At 31.3% G+C, this 16,482-nt stretch overlaps 2 protein-coding genes across 5 annotated transcripts; one reads left to right on the top strand and one right to left on the bottom strand.

Moving 5' to 3' along the window:
* Positions 1-6,734: 6,734 nt before the first annotated feature.
* Positions 6,735-10,053, bottom strand: LOC132049235 (pentatricopeptide repeat-containing protein At5g18390, mitochondrial). Of its 4 annotated transcripts, none has more exons than XM_059440002.1 (3): positions 9,887-10,053; positions 7,276-8,853; positions 6,735-6,987 (listed from the first exon to the last, which is right to left on the bottom strand). In XM_059440002.1, exon 2 carries the CDS (start codon positions 8,733-8,735, stop codon positions 7,344-7,346), a length of 1,392 nt encoding a protein of 463 aa, XP_059295985.1. In that variant the 5' UTR covers positions 8,736-8,853; positions 9,887-10,053; the 3' UTR covers positions 6,735-6,987; positions 7,276-7,343. The 4 variants fall into 4 exon arrangements, with proteins under 4 accessions (XP_059295985.1, XP_059296218.1, XP_059296136.1 ...); XM_059440235.1 differs by having other exon boundaries at positions 7,276-8,760; XM_059440153.1 differs by lacking the exon at positions 9,887-10,053 and adding an exon at positions 9,427-9,650.
* Positions 10,054-14,857: 4,804 nt separating this feature from the next.
* Positions 14,858-15,953, top strand: LOC132067835 (uncharacterized). The gene is made up of 2 exons (XM_059461203.1): positions 14,858-14,986; positions 15,637-15,953. The coding sequence occupies exons 1-2, from the start codon at positions 14,878-14,880 to the stop codon at positions 15,837-15,839; spliced, it is 312 nt and encodes a 103-aa protein (XP_059317186.1). The 5' UTR covers positions 14,858-14,877; the 3' UTR covers positions 15,840-15,953.
* The last annotated feature ends 529 nt before the right edge of the window (positions 15,954-16,482 follow it).

Below are 16,482 nucleotides of genomic sequence, written 5' to 3'. Positions count from 1 at the left end.
TGCTTAATTGCAACTATAAAGAAGAAAGAAGAAGAGATATTGGGTTTTTGTTTGGGTTTTATCCAAGGATTCAGCTTTGGGCCCATAGTGTAACAACGAGTCCATGGTTGGGGGCGACTTTACTCAAATGTCCCTTTCTTGGCTACTATTTAAATTTTGTGCCTAATTTCAAAAGTGAAAAAATTGTACGGTTTCTCCCTTCAAATGGCTGGCCTTTAATTTTTTTCCCCTTGAAAATCTAACTTATTCATAGTGAGGCATAAATTTTTTAAGAGTGCGGACATAACTTGTAGATATTATGATGCGAAAATATAAACTTATGTCCCGCAAAAAAGTTGTTTGTTATCGAGAGACAAAAGTTAAAGACCAACAAAAAATAGGGACCCAAGTGCCAATGACCCCATGTCTCTTTTTTAGGCCATCATTTAAATTTCATCCCTATTTTAACGCTTTCGAAAATTTACATTTTCTGACAATGCTGACGTTTAGTGTTTGCTCATATATGGCTCAATGTTACATAAAATATTAGATTGCCTAACGTGTATATATAATTGCAGATTGTTGTCTGACATTCACTCATAAGACTTTTTTTCCAGCTTGCTTAAAGGAAAATTTTAGACCGTAATCTAAAAGGTTCATAAATTGCAAGAAAAAAATATGGACATTTACTAAACAATTGTAGGGTAGAGTATAACACCACCCTCTTCATCATCTACAAGACGAAGACGTTCAATTTCTGATTTCCAAAATTGAGACATTTGCTTAATTGCTACTGTATATTTTTGTTTGGGTTTACCCAAGGATTTAGTTTTGGGCCTAACTGTGTAACAACAAGCCCATGGTTGGGGATGATTCTACGCAAATGTCTCTTTTTGGCTACTATTTCAGATTTTGTTCTTATTTTTAAAAGTAGTGCAAATATAACTTTTAGGAAATCATGCTTTCGGACAACGTTAGACCTGGATCTAATGTTTGCTCAGATATTTCTCATGTTCAACCTTACATAAAAAAAATTAGATTGTCGTCTAACGTTTACAATAACTTATAAAATTTTAAACGTCGTCTAAAGTTTTCTCATAAAATTTTCAATTTGCTCAAAAGAGATTTTTAAATCGTGGTCAAAAAGATATGTAAAATTACAAAAGAAATAGAGATGGACATCTGATAATCAGTTGCCCCAAGAAAGAATACGAGATGTTGGGTTTTTGTTTGGGTTTTACCAAAGATTTGCCAAAGTTGAAAACTTTAATCCAATTCAAAGGAACATAAACTTAAAATTAAGCATCAATATTCATGCGTTGGTACTATAAACACATCAGATTAATTTTTAATTCAAATATCCTAAGGAGACATTACCTTATCAATCCCCCATCAAAGGTTCTCATTTAGGGGAAGTTGATTTTTACTATCAAGTCTTTTCTTTTTCTTAACTGGGAATTAGGTGTGAGTGAGACGAGTAGTGCATGAAACGAGTTAGACATCCGAAAAAGCAAGTGTTAAAGGACAACTTTCTAAGCTATAAGCAACTAGAAGACTTGAATAGGATGCATTGCAAGTGGCTGTCCGAACTATCCAAGGGACAATATATGACATTCCAATGAAGATATACAATTTTGTCGGTATGAGACTTTATTGTTTTGTAGCTGTGTGATAGACGGTAGGCTAAGGAAACTTAGAAATCATTGTTGTAATCTAAGTCTAGCCTAGCCGTGGGTGTGTATATGTGTTTGTGTCCAGTTCTAACCACAAGGTGACAACTCACAAGGTTGATGCTTCTTCTAGTAATGAATATCCACAACTTAGTTTCTAACCATAAGACTATTCACTAAAAGCGGACAGAAGATAACCACTTACGGGAACTACAATTGTCGGCATTATAAATCCATGCACTGCTGAATTTGTGATGGCAAGAGGAATCGAGGAAAGCACGTATTGAGTGATGTAAGATAAACACGGCGAAAGCAGATGGAATAGATAATTAGCAGATGGATTATCGTTTTGGCGATGAAGAAAGAGAGAAGAGATAACCAAGAAAAGCATGAACCAGAGCAGTGGTGGCCAAATGATATGTCGATGGCAAAATGATACGTGACTACTCTGTTTTAGGGTTGAAGCCAAGTTTCATTAAGTGATGAAAAGACTAAACTACCCCCAACTTTTGCTTGAAAGACTTTAAGCACACATGTCGAAACAAGGTCTTTCTAATATATAGTAATATAAAAACCGTAGAGAAACACGTAGAGGTCTTGGCTCTTGAGATGTATATATATACACATCATATATGTAACTTGCAGATATACTGTAGAGAAAAATCAGAGCATTAGCTTCTTAACTATGTTGTACTGATTTTCTTTATGATTATCACATCTCACCAACTCATAAATGGATCTTGGATTAAAAGTTTCCTTTTTTATTTTTTGATTAATGAGTTCAAAAGATTTGTTCATTTAAAATGATGTACAAATTTCAAGTTAAAAAAAATATTAGCCAACTATTACAATACAATACATTGGTTCCTTTTGTCAAAAATCTTATTGGTAAATATAAAGATTTAGTTTAATTCAAAATTTGAAAATATTAAACAAAGTTCTACTATTATTTAACTAAAAACTTAAAATTTGAAAAAAAAATTACTACATTCCTTATAAGATTTTTTTTTTCCAGTTTGCTTAAAAGGAACTTTTAGACCTTGATCTAAAATGTTTATAAATTGCAAAAAAAAAAAAAAAAAAAAAAAAAAAAAAAAAAAAAAAAAAAAAAAAGTATGCTAAAAGTATGGACATTTACTAAAAAGTTATAAGGTAGAGAATAACATCGCCCTCTTCATCATCTACAATACGGGACCAAAATCGAGACATTTTTTCCAGTGTTTGCTTAATTTCAACTGTATATGAGAAACGGAAGAAGAAATAAGAAGAGATGCTGGTTTTTGTTTGGGTTTTACCCAAGGATTTGGGTCTATAGTGTAACAACAAGCCCATGTTTGGGGGAACTTTACGCAAATGTCTCCTTTTTTGGTTACTATTTAAATTTTGTCCTTAATTTTTAAACATTTAATTGTGCGGAGTGGCCTTCAAATGCATTGGTCTTTAATTTTTGTCCCTCAAACTGGTGTTCTTTAATTTTTGTCCCTTTCTCCTAATACCATGACGCTTGGGGTTCGAACTCTTTTTTTGGCATGCCTAATCAGGTAGAATTTTGAGGCAAACTCTATCTTAAAAGGCAAATCTCTGCCTTGTGAATTCAAACTTTACCTTGCGATTTTTTTTTAATTTTTAGCTGAGCGGGATTCGAACCCAAAACCAAAGGGTTTTAGTGAAGGCTAAAAATTAAAGACCACCAATTGAATGGACAAAAATTAAAAACCACCCCAAAATAAGGGCATTCCTGCGAATTGCCCATTTTTAAAAGTGAAGAAATTGCATGGTTTTCCCTTCACATGGACCGGTCTTTAATTTTTGCCCTGCTATCACTTTAGCATAGAAAGAATTACTACTACTTAGAAGAGGGACGATGGGCCCCATTAAAAAAAGTAAAATTTACTTGGCATAGGTTCCATTATTACCTATTTATGGAACATAACTAAACTTTTCAATAATTATATTTAGTAGCTAAAATATATCATATTTACTTCACATAGCTACCATGTTTTTACCACTCAATAAATTTAAGCAAAAAAAAAAACGTGTCTCTCTCCTTCATCCTAAATAGTTATTCACCAAAGTACTTTCGGGGGTTTTTAATCCTCCGCATAGTTTAGGTGTGCACTATATAAAAAGTTGCAAGTTCAGGGGGGTCCCAAGCGCTTTTGCCTTCTTTCAAGTATGTTATGTTTTCAATGCATAAATTCCATTTTTCATTATCTGTGAAATGTATTCATTTAACAAAGTAGTATATATAACCATTTAAATACTATATACATATAACTTATATTCCATAAGATCATCTTTAAAATTACAGTTTGTTACAAAATTTAAAATTTCATCTAAATACACTTCAAATATATGTAAAATATATATCAAATATAGTTTTAAGTATTATCGCGCAAAATCATACAAAATACAACTAAAATATAGCCAAAATATATACGAAAAGTTTAGATCAAACTGCCATTGCAGGCTCTTATGCTGAGAATCGTTCAAAAAGAATTAACGATCCTAGGCGTTATAAGGAATATGTTGATTCAAAAGCTCGAAACTTTCTTAGAAAAAAAAAAAAAAAAAAAAAAAGTCCGCCGGAAGTTATGTTTAGTTATTATTTTAATTAAAAACTAAAAGTATGGTTTAGTTATTTACGTTTTTTATATTCCATTAGGAAAACTTAATACATTGATAAGAGGAGTTGAGTATTTTGGAAAGGAAAGCATCACACCTTGTCCTTCAACACATGTATGTTCGTCATCGAAAGCTCTAACCATCCCCAAAATAATTTCCATTTAAAAGACGAACAAAAAAAAAAAAAAAGTTTGCAGCGAAAAAATCGTTACCTCAATTATGAACTCAACTTGATGAAATCAAATATATATTCGTCGTGATAATCAAGCTATGTTCTATTGTTATTTTTCAAAGGTTTTTCAACCATTTTATTTTTGGTTAAAAATATGATTGTAATGTTTGAATTCAAATTTTTTTGAATTTGTTAACTGTTAATGAGATATGGAATCGAGGAATGGGAGGATATTTGCGTGAATCGGGGAACAATATAACCGATTCTAATTAAAATTGAAATGCATTTTGTTCCCATAAATATAAGATGCTGGTATATTTATGCTTATATTTTGGTATACCCGACTACTAGATAAATATAGGGTCATCTAGTTTTAATAAATATAGAATATGTAGTTATAGTTGTTAGAAAGAGTTAGAAGGTAAAAAATTTTACTTAAAAAAAAACTTTTGGGCCCTATATTAAATAGGCCCTAAAAAGAATTATAAAAAAAAAAGTTATGGATCCCATATATATTAAATAATAACTAATATTTAAAAAAATTGTGAGTCTCATATTAAATACCAATCAATATTATAAAAAAAAAAAGTGAATCCCATATTTAAAAAACAAACAATGTTAAAAAAAAAAAGTGGGCCCGTTATTAAACACCATGCGTATTCGTACCTTCAATGTGTTTTGAACTAGTACATATAAAAAAAATAAATTGGGCTTAAACAACAACTAATATTAAAAACAATGTGGGCCCCATATTAAACACCATCCAAATTAAAAAAAAAAAAACATCCAAACTCACGGAAAAAAAAAGTGAACCCCGTATTAACAAAATCAAGTAATATTAAAAAAAAAAAGTGAATCCCATATTAAAAAAAAATAATGTTAAAAAAATTGTGGGCCCCATATTAAATACCGTGCGTATTCGTAGCAAACACTAATATAATAAAGTTTTAAATACGGAGCACAAACTACAATGCTATATTAATCGTGTTTTGAACATAGTATCCCATATTGACAAAATAAAGCAATATATATATATAAAATGAATCCCATATTAAAAAAATAAACAATGTAAAAAAAAAAGTGCAGATTTTGTATTCTTAAAATAATAAAGTCAAATCTACTGCAATTGTTTTGAACATAGTATATATAAAAATAAAAATAAAATTGGGCCCCATATTAAACGAAAAAAAAAAATTGTAAAAAAAAATTGTGGGTCCCATATTAAACACCGTGCGTATTCGTACACTAATATATTAAAATTTTAAATACGACCAAATTACAATTTATATTAATCGTTTTTGAACATAGTATCATTATTCTAACCCAAAATCAAGCAATATATATATAAAAAAAAAAAAATGAATCCCACATCGTAGGCCCCATATTAAACACCACCCGCAAATTAAAAAAAAGTTGAACCCACCACATCTAAACTCACGGGAAAAAAAAAAGCGGACTCCATATTAACAAAATCAAGTAATATTGGAAAAAAAAAGTGAATCCCATATTTAAAAAACAAACAATGTTAAAAAAAAATATGGGCCCCATATTAAACACTATGCGTATTCATAGCAAACACTAATATAATAAATTTTTAAATGCGGACCCCGGATTAAAGACAAACTAAATATTAATCGTGTTTTGAACATAACAAAATCAAGTTATTATGTTCACTGAGAAAAGACCCATTTTTAAAATAAGCTAAACCGAGAATATTTACCAACAATTAAAAAATAGTATTTCATAGGTTTTCCCTTTTATATTCGTAGCAAACATTAATATAATAAAATTTTAGATACGGTCTTTAATTAATCATGTTTGAAACATAACTATACTATATATATATATATATATATCACTATTCAAAGACAAACACTTTAGCATAGAAAGAATGATTTAAATATTAGAGAATTCACTGAATTCTTAAACTAACAAGTACTAAAAAGAGGGTAAACAAACAATTTTTTCCCAAAATGTGCAGTTTTGGTTGGAAAACCACCAGTATACAAAGTTTTGTGAAAGTTCCACAAAGATGCACAATGCATGGGTGAAAACTGAACCCGAATCTATGAAGTTCAAATCCTGCATCTGCCTTTGAATAATACATTAGAAGCTAGTGTTACTTAAAAGGATACAAAAACAACTCACTGAGAGAATTCAATAACTCCCAAACAAAAGCACCTCTTGTTAATTTTTCAACAGTAATCTACAATTCCCTTTATAAGTTAGAACCTATTTAGCTCGGACTGTTCAACAATGACATCAGGTGCACGGCGGATCCTCCAAAATTAGTTTTTTTTTTTTTTGGAGGATCCGATACTGGTGAAGTAGAATTTTTGGATAGTCTAACATAGGTTAGAACCAACAGACAACAAACTCTTGACTTCGCGATGATCTTCACTCCGTGACAGGCTTTTCGTGACTTCATGCTAAATTACTCAAGTCGCGGCCAGAGAAGTTTATCTAGGTGCTTGCTTCCATAAGGCAAAAGCCACAAATGAGCTAAGGTAGGTCGGACAATGTAGTACCTCGACTGTATACCTGAATACAAGAGAGAGATAAAGCAAGTTGTTAGATCCATTTTTCTGCTATAATGTCTATGCAGTTCTAATGACAACAAACATCACTTGAAATCCCTTATAACAAGTTAAATCCACGAGTGAAAGAGAAAGGGAAAGACTTGGCACGGAATATCTCTTTCTAATACAGGTAAATCCAAATGAATGACAAGTAATGTTCCTGCTAAATGAATATATAACCACTTCAAACCAAGTGCAAAAGCATGTCTTGGTATGCAACTAAAAGCAAGTTTAGCTACAGAAATAGAACCTTTTTCAACTTTAAGATCCTCAAGTGCAGTGATAGAGAGAACACTTTAGCTAGAGCCACACAATGATTCAGATGCCCTTAACAGATATCTCCAACTGCTCGATCCGTTTTGCAAGATCATGCTTCCCACAATTCTTCAATCCATCAGTGACCATGTCAAAGCTTCGTGACATAGGCAATAAATTTAACTCAGTCATTTCTACTAAATAGTTAGCAGCCTCTACAAATCTACCTCCACGAGCGCACATCTTTATCAGCATGGTATAAAGTGGTCGATTTGGAGGATGCCCTTTCAGTTTCATATCACTGAAAAAGCTAAATGCGTCATCAAACTGTCCTCTCCGGAAGAAAGCTTTTAGAATCGGAGCATATAAACTGGGAAATGGCCGGTGTCCATCTTCAATTGACCTATGAAGAATCTGAAATGCCTCCTCGATCCTACCTATCTTTGATGCAGCATTTATAACAATCTTATATGTCTCAATATCGGGACAAAGCCCTGATCTACAAACATCATTGAAAAGGTCAATGCAAAAGTCGATTTCCCCGGTTTTACATATAGCCTCTGCCAAAGAATTGAACGTTCCGACATTTGGCACGAACCCTTCCTTTGTCATTTTTCTCACAAGTCCTTTAGCTGATTCTAGATAGCCGGCATTGAGCAACCCGACAATTAGAAGGTCCCTTCCACGTACAGGAGGATTGAAGCCCTTCCGACTCATTTCCTCCAAGAACTCTTGTGCCTCTCTCATCTTCCCAGCAGAACACCAGCCATTTACAAGAATAGAATATGTCTGCTTATCTGGAACAGTACCTTTTCGTATCATCCTCCGAATCAATGCATAGGCCCCTTGGAAATTCTTGACCTCACAGAGTGCAAAAAGCATAGCATTGTACACTTCGGTGGTTTGAGGACAGTCGAAGTTCTTGAGCCGATTGAAGAGCTCGACAGCCTGATCAATGAGACCACGCTTACCATAGTGTTCAATAATGAATGAAACAATGGAAGGTGAGATAGGAATATTTTGGGCTTTCATCTGCTGGACTACTTTCCACATTGTCTCCCAATGGGCAGTCCGGGCAAGGGTCTTAAGAAGCTCTTCAAACTCGACGGTAGTTGGATCGTACTGAGGGTGTTGAGTCCGAGCCCAGTTAAAGAAGCGAAATGATTCAATACCATGTTGGCAACAACTTCGAAGGACACGGTACACCAGTTCAGAGTTGACAATACTGGAAATATGCATCTTGTTAAGGGTCCGCTCCAGGTAAATATCTCGTCGAACAATGTTCGATATATGATGGATTGTTGCAAAGTAGTCATCATTGGGCACACTTCTGCTACACAGGTCTATGGAAGGTGTTACAGTTTTAAGACACCTAAAGAAATTACTGGTGTTGTTGGTGAATGGAGCCGAATACAAAGTCCTTTGAAGAAAGATTCTGGCAAACATTGAAAGCATTCCTGAGTAGCAAATTGGTTCAAATCTGCTTGAGGTAAACTAACTCAATTATTTGGAATTCCAGCTGAATTAACTAGGCAAAAAGAGCAGTGAATGCAGCTACATCAAGGCTCGACTCCTACAAAGTTAGAAAAATAAGTGTATATGGGAAACTCAGCAAAATCCTCACTGCTGCTTTCTAATATTATGACAAGATACCAAGATATTACAAAAATGAATAAAGTTGAAAACTTTAATCCAACTATGGAGAAACTAATGCTTATACAGATTGCAGATTAAAAACAACAACAACAAGAAGAAATCCAGTGTAATTTCACAAAGTGGGGTCTGAGGAGGGTAGGGTTCCTGTGGACCCTTGGCTCGAGGAAAAACATTTCAAAGTAGTTCGAAAAAGGAAATAACAAAAATCAAGAAGCCATGGCAAAACACTAAAGAAAGCATAACACCGGGTAACTACATCGAAATAATACAGTAATCGAAGTACAAGAAGCAGCAGATAATAACAGAAATCGAGATTGCACAATAAATAAAAATAAATAGAATAAGAGAAACTAAAGAGCAAGTAAATCACTCTGACAACGGCAAACTAGTTAAAACTAAGCATTCCTTAAATCCAGCAAAATAAAAATACTCGGAGAAACTGAATTAGAATAAAGATAATAAAAGTTAAACTCAGCAAAAAAGAACTTACAGGCCAAACCCATAGAAACCAAAAAATAAATCAAAACAGAATATAAGTGAAGCTGGAATAGGAATTTTATCAAACACCTATAGGGCACAGGGTTATAAAAGAAAAACCACAAACACTAAAACCAAAATCTCAAAATAATGGACAAAATATAATAAAAACTTACCCCGCAATATTTTGAGGTCGGGGTAAGTTTTTATTGTATTTTGTCCTGGAATTATAAACTTCTAGCACCTAACTATAGTTAATTAATTCATGTTTTCACTTAGTTTAATGTAAACAATTAGTGCGGGTAAGTACTTGCCCAAAAAAACAACAACATAGGTCCCAAAAGTTTGAAAACATTTATCCAACATAAGGTGACCATTTCACATAAACTTAGCACTTAAGCACTAAAGAATAACATAGCTGTAATGAGTTCAATAAACAGAGGAAATTAAGATTAACTGTGTAGAGATTATACCTTCCTTAAGCCAATTGATTAAATCATCACTAATTATGCTTGTTATGCAATAATTACGAACCAAAATTCCCAAATTTGAACTTGAAAATTAGTGTGTGTGTCTCTGTCTTCGTGTTTGTATTACGGAATGGCTAGTGTGTGAAAATGGAGCCTTTGCAGAATGGCCTTTTTTTGAGAATGAATTTGCACAATGACCTTTTTGAGGTCATTATTTAAATTCTCTCCGTTAGTCCATTTTTTTAAAATTTGGGTCGTTTGCGCTTTTGTCCCTATTTATGCTGGTCTTTAGTTTTTGGCCCTCGAGACAAATAATTCTTTTGCGGGTCATATAGTTTATATTTTTGTATTATAATATTCCATAAATTATGTTCTGTGTTCTTAAAAATTTTAGACCCCACTGCGCTTAAGTTCGATTTTGAAGGAAAAAAATTAAAGACCAGCTCATTTGAAGAACGAACCGTGCAATTTCTTCTTTAAAATTTGCTATAAAAGGAAACATTTGATTGCTTTTAAAGCCAATTTAGCCACTAAATTAATGGAGACATAATTTAGGGAAAGAAATTGCAAAAAAGAAAGAAAAGAAGAAGGGCATCAAAAGAAGAAGGGCATCACAAGTTGTGATTTTGAAATTTTGGCTCCGATTAACAAAATTTTTTAATAATGACCTTTGTTGCCATAGCCCATAAATTCTAGTTATAATGTGCATTAAGTTAATTTTACCTATGAGGCAAGAGTTCGGGACATATTAAGTGGTAACAAACAGTGAAGATAATGTAATGTGTTGCCTATTATAGTAGGAGTTTCAATTGTATTTTGACTTCTGAACTATTGAACACAGATAACTTTTATAGATAATTTTACATATGAATCGAATTTATGGTCCAAATTCACTGTATAGAAGTGTCTTGAACTCCTACCTCATCGGCAAAAACTAATTGATGCTCACGACTTATACCAGATGAAAAATTAAGGTCATTCTTTAAAATTTTGTGAAGTGGGCCCAAAAATCCAAGATCACTCCTTATGGAGGTTATTCTTGCAAATCAGCCAAATTAGAGAGTGGTATCAAAATAGGACCATTTGAACAAAATTTCTTGTCAAAATCTTTTTGGTTAGTTAAGCAAGTGCTATCGAGATTCGAGACCCATCTTTATCCAGGATCCTTGATATATTGGATTCAAACGAATCCTAGATTTCTATTAAGACACAACTTTAAATCAATAAACAAAAATTAGTATATTCAGACGAAAAACTCTTAATGGGTGTGCTTTTTTCAAAAGAATGACCTATTGTAAATATTCTCAAGAAAAAGATATATATAGAATGTATATAGAATCAAATGAAAACCATCAAAATACCATATGAAAATATAATATTATCATTAGAGTTGTCTTTGACCTGCTTTCGGACTTCGACAACAAAAATATTGACCTACTTGATGGTCTAGTAAAATACTATTGTTGGATTTACAATAAATTGGAGTAACTAGACTTGTAACTAATTGTACTGACCCATAATGTTCCATTTGAGCACAATTTTCTACTTAGCTCGAATTTTTATGAACTTGATCCGATAGAAATTTTGTCTACAAATATAAATTTCAGACATGTAATTTACCTACTTGATGGTCTAGTAAAATACTATTGTTGGATTTACAATAAATTGGAGTAACTAGACTTGAAGAGTTATCCTAATTATACTGACCCATAATGTTCCATTTGAGCACAATTTTCTACTTAGCTCGAATTTTTATGAACTTGATCCAATAGAAATTTTGTCTACAAATATAAATTTCAGACATGTAATTTACACATAAAAATTGCGCAGGATACATGTAAACAGAATGTAATTTACACATAAAAATTGCGCAGGATAAATGTAAACAGAATGTAATTTACACATAAAAAATTGCACTGTTTACAAAAGTACTAGAAACTAGTCGACGTGTATGATTATGAACAAAGGAGTTGTTTGGTCGGTGAGCAAGTTATGTCGGGATTATAATATGTGGATTAAATAATGAGAGGATAATTTAGCGGATATATTTTAATTGGTAAATATTGAAGTTTTGTCTTGTCGAACTCCTACCTTTTCATCGAAAAACAAAAACTAATTGATGCTCTAAAAACATCAAAGACCCAAGATTCCATTTTTGATGAAAAGTGATTTTACATTTTTTAGTGTTTTTTTTTTCATTCTATATAAAATGTTTATAGGATATGAAGTGGGGGAAGATAGCCCAAAAATCCAAGATCACTCCGAGATTATGGAGGTTGTGGATTCTTGCAAATGAATTTTCAAGCCAAATTAGAAAAACTTAAATTGAGTGGTATCAAAATATTTTGTTTATTAAGACCATTTGAACAAAATTTTATTTGTGTTTCTTTGTTAAATTGTCAATTAATAATAGACTTTTAATAAACTTTGAAGAATTAAAAACATGCCAAACTAATTCAAATTTATGACTTCAATAAAATAAAAATACAAATTAACATCGAAACTTAAATGACCCATAATCTAAGACAACAGCCTTAGACGAGACCCATCTTTATCCACTCTACCGATCCTTGATATATTGAATTCAAACGAATCCTAGATTTCTATTAAGACACAACTTAAATCAATAAACAAAAATTAGTATATTTCAGTATTGTATAAAGGATATGAGGAGTTTAAGGTTGATGACTCAAACAAATTGTAGACACGTAATTTTGACCCTCCCCGAGATTCGGGCACCGTTTTTAGTGTTTAAATATTTTTTTTCACGTCTTGTTTTGTCATTTTTACTTTTATTCCATTTTTAGTAGGTTTTGTTTGAAAAATCGAAAATCACAAAAATAGAGTCACAGTTTAGGATATATGTTTAGTTTCATTAACAAAAAGAAAAAAATGTCTGAAAATGTGTTATCTATTTTTATTTTAATTTCAAGTTAAAAGTTTTAATAAATAAATATAGAGTAAGTACATATTTTAATCTTGCTATTTTAATTTAGTAGAATAGTATATTTTATGTCCTCATTTGTTAATCATATATTATTTCACGCATAGGAACAGATAAAAGGATAAGGGGTGGGGACCACTTAATTTTAAATACCTCATACACACAATACATGCACCCTTTATATATATATATTTTTTTCTTAAAATAACAAAAAAAAACCAAAATATTATAAAAATTATCATTAGAGTTGTCATCATTTTTTCACCTACCTACATATTATAAATTGGACAAAACCCTACAAAAGAGGGACCTTATCAACAAATAGACAAAAAAAAGATATTGAAAACACCACCCATGAAATAACAACTTGATGGTGTCTGGGTTTATTCTTGTAAAATCCTTCAATCTATTTCTGTTGTTCGAATGTTTCGGTGCCAAATTTGCTTGTATTTCCGTCTTGCTCGATAGTTGAAGTTACTTTAATGAGTTACCAGAAAGTTTGAACATTAAAGGTCCAATCTTTTATTTAAATCTCTGATATCATGTTAATATATGTTGTTGTATTTGTTCGTTTGTTTCTCTTTAGATTCCTATGTATTAATTGTTGTTTTCTTCTTCCTTTTGTCTAAGCATGTTAGTTTATTTTTTCCTAATAATATATTTATGTGATTCCATGTTTTGAATTCATGTGAAATACTTGACCCATTGAATTTTGTTAAAATATAATTATAGCGTATGATTTGGCCCTTTAATTTGTTTCTGCTATTAATAGTTTTATTGGTTATAGTTTGCTCTTAAAAAAAAAAATGATGAAAGTAGTTGATATAGAAGATTCTTTGCATGTTTAACAATTTGGGAAATCCATATGCTACTGTTAAGGATAACAACAATAGAGTAACGGAGTTTTAAGATTGGGTTAATAATTCTTAATGTTTGCATGATTAAGAATATAGGATTAACATGATTAGTTTCTAATTGGATTCTTATATTATTTTAGCCATGTGTCTTTAATTGATATTAAATGGTTTGGTCACGTTCTCATTTAATGATTTATTTTAGTATAACTAAACTACAGTACTATTTTAGAATAGCCATAACTTGAGCTTACTAGATGTTCAAATTCACGCATTTAGTACTATTTTGAGTTCAAAAAATAAATAAATTGGGCCAAGATGAAGGTTTAAGGCCCAATCGATTAATTTATGTAGTGTCGAGATTAAAAACCCCGTGTCAAATCGAAAGAAAAGAGTAAAAATCAATGAAGTGAGATGTATGATTATTACAAAACCCGGAAAGAGTGAAGATAATAACCGAATTGGTAAATATTTGGTTATGTGGAATAATTAAAAACTTTGAGACAAAAAATGGAGGAAATGAAAGAGATAATTGGGAGGGTTTTAGTTAGGATATATTTTTTTTTTTTTTTAACGGGTTAGTTATCCGTAAATATTTGGTTCGTTGGACTAAAAATAGGATGTGCATGATGTAATATAAAGCATAAGGTTGGTTTAAACTAGATAAACTTTCATTTCCCAATTATTAATATTGACTAATTTTTAAAAACTTTGGGAGAACAACTTTGGAGAAGAGCCATTTTGTTGTTTCATCCCGTGAATAATAATCTCAGAATTGTTATCTTACGACTCACAGAGAATGCGGGATAAAAATAATACCACAATTGTGGTATAAAATTTGCTAATCCTGGATTTAAAAGTTCTAGTAAACATGGAATAAATTAAAGCAATTCCACATTTAGTTCCGAGATTATTTTTCCTTTATCTTATCAATCAAACGACCCATAAAAGACATTTGGTCATCAATTAACAGAGATGGTATAGTATTGTTCAAAGTATAGGGAAAAAAAGATATTAACAAATTTAAAGAGTTGGCGGCTAAGTTATAGGGCAATTCATCGTGTGGAGTTTCACTTTTTTTTAGAAGTTTGGTAAGCCAAATCCTTTTTGAAGTATCTATAAATTGGAGAGAAAACAATAATGTTTGATCATCCACAATTAAATATCAACAAACTTTTATAATTAAATTCATCCAAATGGCATTCAAGGCAAATGTTTTGCTTGTTTTTTCTTTGGTTCTTCTAATAATATCATCAGAGGTAAATGCAAGGGATATGGTTGAGCCTTCACTGCCATTACTTGAGGGTAAGTTGTTTCATATTGTATATAGTTTCAAGTACTAATTACAATTTCATACGACAAATTAAATTAAGTGTATAAGGGAGGATGGTTAAGAAAAACTTTTACTATACGAAATATCTTAGTTTTACCATTCATTTTATATCGTCATGTATAGTATATCCTTGTCATGAGCAATTGTCTCATACTACCCTGATGTTAACAGAACTTAGCCAAATATATAAAATATGGTAATTTTTACTATAATTAAAAGTAGATGGATAAATTTGAATCCTTTACGTTGAACTCACGTGATCTAGCTATATGTTGGACCTCATTTAAAATCAAGAGCAGATACGAGACAATTTACTAGCACAACAATATATAAAATAGCCCTAATTAAAATATAACTAAGGCTAAAATTAATTAAGATATCTCATATAGTAGATAGGTATTTGACTCTAGCATGCATTTGCCTTGTCTAAGTAACTATTGATCCCATATGAAAAGGGTGGTTTTTGACTATGGAAAAAAGAAACAAATACAGTACTAATAATTAAAAATAACGTGGAGAGGAAAAAGCTATGTATTTACTATATGTAATTTTTTAATTTTTATACATATTTCGTGTTTTCCATTATCTAATAGAGTACTACATATGAATATTTTTGGTATAGCAAATGAAGTTCAGAACACAGGTGAGATGAGCAACCCAACAGTCATGAAAAGTGGTTGGGGAAAATTTGATTTTGTTTATAATGCAGCGTGTTTCGCTTGCGAGTGCCCAAAGAAGGGTAATGATGATGATAACAACAAGGACAACAACAATAATAATAACAGTGGTAATGTAAGTGAGTACTGTAAAGCCATTTGTTGTTAGAAACAAAAGGATAGCACTGAATGCTCATTTTCTTCCAATCCACTACCCAATATTACATTATAATACTTTATGTAATATTATAAGATGGGTTGAATAAAGGAGAACTTTGAATTATCCTCATGTTATTTTCCACTTTGTTTGTAATAATAATAATAATACGAGTTATTATGAAAAAATAAAATAGTACGAATTGTAGTTCTGTTTACTCATTCTTATGTGTGTAATATTGTAAGTGAAAGGCAAGGTCATGGCCACTTTTACGTACTATACTAGTATAATGCAACTATGTAAGATATAAGTTTGAATTAATAAAGGAAAGCTCTGAATGGTTTTCCACGTTCAAACGATTTGCAATGTTTATTTTATATTGTCTTAATTTGTTGTTACGATGGGAAGAAAAATGGGTAAATACTTAATTACTCGTAGCCCATGTATCAAACTCTGAAATTTAATCTTAACAATAAAAAAAAGTGAGAATATAAATATATGTATGAGACAAGTAATTCCTATAAAACTCGTGTTATCGAAGTCTATATTTATACGTGAACGTTTTCTTTTTTTAGTTCAAAATCATATATAGTCGTTGTAATAAATTAAATAATAGCATTAGTCTACAATTCGTATACTGTATTCGTAAACCATA

Source organism: Lycium ferocissimum, chromosome 1 (genome assembly GCF_029784015.1).
Source record: "Lycium ferocissimum isolate CSIRO_LF1 chromosome 1, AGI_CSIRO_Lferr_CH_V1, whole genome shotgun sequence".
Classification (NCBI taxonomy): Eukaryota; Viridiplantae; Streptophyta; class Magnoliopsida; order Solanales; family Solanaceae; genus Lycium; species Lycium ferocissimum.
The sequence above is the reverse complement of the archived record's forward strand: the minus strand, read 5'-3'. Positions and strand labels throughout refer to the sequence as shown.